The sequence below is a fragment of the Priapulus caudatus genome, unplaced genomic scaffold, assembly GCF_000485595.1.
Source record: "Priapulus caudatus unplaced genomic scaffold, Priapulus_caudatus-5.0.1 Scaffold145, whole genome shotgun sequence".
Lineage (NCBI taxonomy): Eukaryota > Metazoa > Priapulida > Priapulimorpha > Priapulimorphida > Priapulidae > Priapulus > Priapulus caudatus.
In genome coordinates, this window is record NW_014577206.1 from 188,084 (window position 1) to 191,887 (window position 3,804).

The 3,804-nt window shown below is 35.8% G+C and overlaps 1 protein-coding gene across 1 annotated transcript in view; it reads right to left on the bottom strand.

Annotated features, from left to right (window-relative positions):
• Positions 1-860, bottom strand: part of LOC106806180 (nuclear pore complex protein Nup85-like) — a 14,285-nt gene extending 13,425 nt beyond the window's left edge. The window contains exons 1-2 of the mRNA XM_014808048.1: positions 758-860; positions 257-359 (exon numbers count right to left, since the gene is read on the bottom strand). Coding sequence (XP_014663534.1) covers positions 257-359; positions 758-859 — 205 coding nt within the window. The 5' untranslated portion in view covers position 860. The remainder of the gene's footprint in view (positions 1-256; positions 360-757) is intronic.
• Between the last annotated feature and the right edge of the window lie 2,944 nt (positions 861-3,804).

Genomic DNA, 3,804 nt, shown 5'->3' on the forward strand with positions numbered 1-3,804 from the left:
TACTGCCAGTTACACGCCGAACACGCACTGGCTACAACTCTAACTGGCTTCTAACCCATACACGTGACGTCTAGCGAATACACGTTAACAAATTTAAACAAAGCTGTGTCTAGACGCGCTACTGTAAAAGAAAAATATCGCTACATAGGTTGGCTTACCACACAGTAGGTGACGCCTGCACCATAGAAACAAACTAGCTTAACAAAAACCCCTGCTTCGTGAAACAGTATGATTAAGGGAGTTACACCAATGTCACCTGTTTCAGGAGGCAAGGGTCCACGGCTGGCGTACAATAACATTTTATTGCCGAATCCCCACTTGACGGTCATTCCTGCTGCGCATTCTGCATCTGGAATAATCTGCAGAAACATACAAGTAATAGTAATACAACTGATATGGAAGTTATTGGAAAAATACTTATCAACTAGATAGTACTGTCACTGTGTCAGTGTCACTACTCAGTCTACTGCGTACTTAGCCCGACCAGGCTGTGCGACGGATTGTCTATAGGTATTGTAACCCTAGCAATACCGTTTCTTGGAGCTACTGAGTACTGTACTCAGTACTGATCATAACGGACAGTCGTACCACTACTGCACTAGGCACTACCGGCGCAAGTTATATCGACGGTGTATTTTGAAACTTGCCTAATATATGAACCATTGACCAAGTACGATTTCAATCTATCATTCATATTCACACGCTTTACGTCTATCTTTTTGTTATTTACTTTATTATCAAGCATTGTATTCATTACCATAACATTTCCTTCTTCCCGCTCTGCAGCCATATTTGTCATATAGCCATATAGATGGCGTAGCGGCGTGTGGCGTGCGGCTAGACTGGTACCAAACTGCATGCAGTGCCCCTTCCCACACTCAGGATAATACCAGAAGAATTGAGCCAGAGCGAGATCGCCATCTGTCGTGGAGTTTGGACTGGTACTCGCTCTTTGCTCTAAAAGAATCGCTACAGCACTAAGAATAGAAAGTGGAATAATACCAGGAGTAGATAATACATGGTAGGTAGGTAGGTACATGGTAGGTAGGTAGGTACATGGTAGGTATTATAGAACATGTTATAAAAAGTAAATGTTAATGTTTAAGTAAGTTAATGTTATTGCAATACATTATTAAGTTAGAAAATTACACCTCTGAAAAGAGTATTTTTAGAACAAATTAAAGAAATTGGAACTAATTGGGCAAATTGAAATGAGGCTTTAGAAACATTGAAGGAGTATGACATAAGTCACAACATAATAAAGAATGTGAAAAATATGTGAAGGAGGCTATTTTAAAAACAGTAATTATGAGAGATACTATGAGGTCTGGTGAGAAAACAAAAATGAAAATGATAAATATCGAAAGCTATGTATATATGACAAAACTGTCATTTGATGATGCATGCTTTGTGTTTAGGTGTAAGACGTGCATGATTAACTTAAAAAGTTATTTTAAAAATAACTACAGTAATGATATATGTGATTTGTGTAACAAAAGTAAAAAAAATTAGGAACATTTATACTCGTGTAAGGTATATAGAGGGTATAATAAAGGGGAACGAGTAGAAGATTGGAAAAGTGATGACCCGAAAATACTAAAACCAGCACTAGAATATGTTAGAAAGGCATTATCAATTAAAGAAAGTAAAATAATTAATGCTAACTTGTAGACAGAATTTCCTTATCTACAGGATTTCCCCGCACATTCCAAGAGAATCAGTTCCTTGTGAAATACAAGAGAGGGACCCCAAGATACAAGATTGCTCGCTCCCACCTCGATTACTCGAGTAACGGCCGACACTCCGAAATTAGTTAATTCAAAATTTTGTTTTTGCGTGATGTTATATGCGTTGATATCCTTTCAAATTATTTGTTTGAACGTAAATATACATTGTATATGTTAACATGTAGCACAGCAAATAGTGTACAAAATTAAGAATTTTGGACGAAAATTATATCAGATATAGATGGCGCCAAAAGCTTATAATGAATAGGGTGCCTATATATAAATTATATGTATATTTATATTTATTATAGGGACACTATTATAATGAATATATAATGAACATAGTGAAGACCTTTCACTAGCTTTGCTGCTGAGAACGATATTATACATTGCATATATTCTTCTCAGCTTTGCTGAACAAGTTAAATCTGTAACTTCGGCTGATTGTTATATAACGCAAATGCGTATATTTGGCGAACATGTAACACACATAAACAAAACAAAATGTTTAACAGTAAAACAGATTTTTTTTTTTTTTAAACAATATCATATCTGTAAGAATAGCGTGGTCGCCTGAGAACTGTTCATATCTTATTCTTGTTCTAAAAATAAAATAATTATAATCATAACTTTATTACGTTATGTCTTGGATTAGATTTAAAAGTTGCTCATGCTGACGATCAGTCATCCTTGCCACTAACTTCAGAAGTTCAAAAGGCATCAATGGATCAACGCACTGCAATCCGATCGGATATGACACAGACTCAGCACACGCACACACATAACATCAAAACATACGACAGACTGCACTATCAAACTACTCTTACTACGTATTACAACTATGAATATATCTATACAATATTTATATATAACATCGTGTAAACATTCGTACTATGTACAACTTCTGTGCACGATGCCACCATTGACATTACCAAGTTACACATTTGGTCAGACCTTGCCACTAGATGGCGGTAAATACTAGCCGTGTAATATGTTCCTGCTCCTATACCACTTATCACTATCACTATCAAGTATTTGCCAAAAATAATATGCTAGTGATATAAAATTGCAGTCTGCCAAGGGAGTTTTTGTGGTAGGCCTACACAGCTGACACATGCAAGTTCTTTCGGTGTCAAGATGCAGATGTCATGATTATTTCATGTGATTAGCAGAAACAATTACTTAATTGTAACCACTACAATATTCACTAACTCTCAACAACCACAATCACCCACCATTCATCTATCAGTGAAAATTGCTAGTCTAGCTTCTGCTCTAAAAGGATTTCTTAATGAATTTTTACCAGCAACTATGGCTACTCCACCCCTACCCGCCACACCTCCCACCCACCCAAAGATCTCTCTTTGGTACCCTATAATCACAAGCGGTGCACAACGTTCCTATGAATTCTCCGAGCTGTGGACCACAATTGAATTTATATTTCCAGTCATGACTGATACACATTCAACATCTGATTAACACACTTTACTGTATTTTCTGTGCATTCATCTATCTTCATTAATTTTAACATAATTTTGATTATGTATTGTACATAATTATTATAATAACAAAAACTCTTATAATCTTTTAACACACTCATCAAGTTTTCTTATCATTTATTGTAAAGTTAATGACTCCCAGATCTCAAAATGTGGCAATTGATCACTTACAAGTTTATATAGATAAAAATATATAGAAATTTACTCAGTATTGGGCTATTCTCCACACTGATATAAATATAACAATATACATAGCTTCATATATGTAATGGTATATATATAGGGCATAAAATCAATTTTTTTTGCACCGGCCCAGAAGGCTGGTAACAGCAGTTTTTTTTACCAGCCCTCACAAATTTAAGACTGTTTCACCGACTCTTGCTTGTCTGAAAAATGTTGTAGTGTGCGGCATCACGTAGTAGCTGTTTAACAGACTATACTGCAGATCGTGAATAATGTCCAAAGTGTTTTTGTCAAGGTCATGTTTCACGCTTGCAATCTCGACTTCAAATTTGTAAAATGTTGATGAATTATTGATTGATATCCTCCAGGTAAAACAGTAACGTAGGATATTTGCT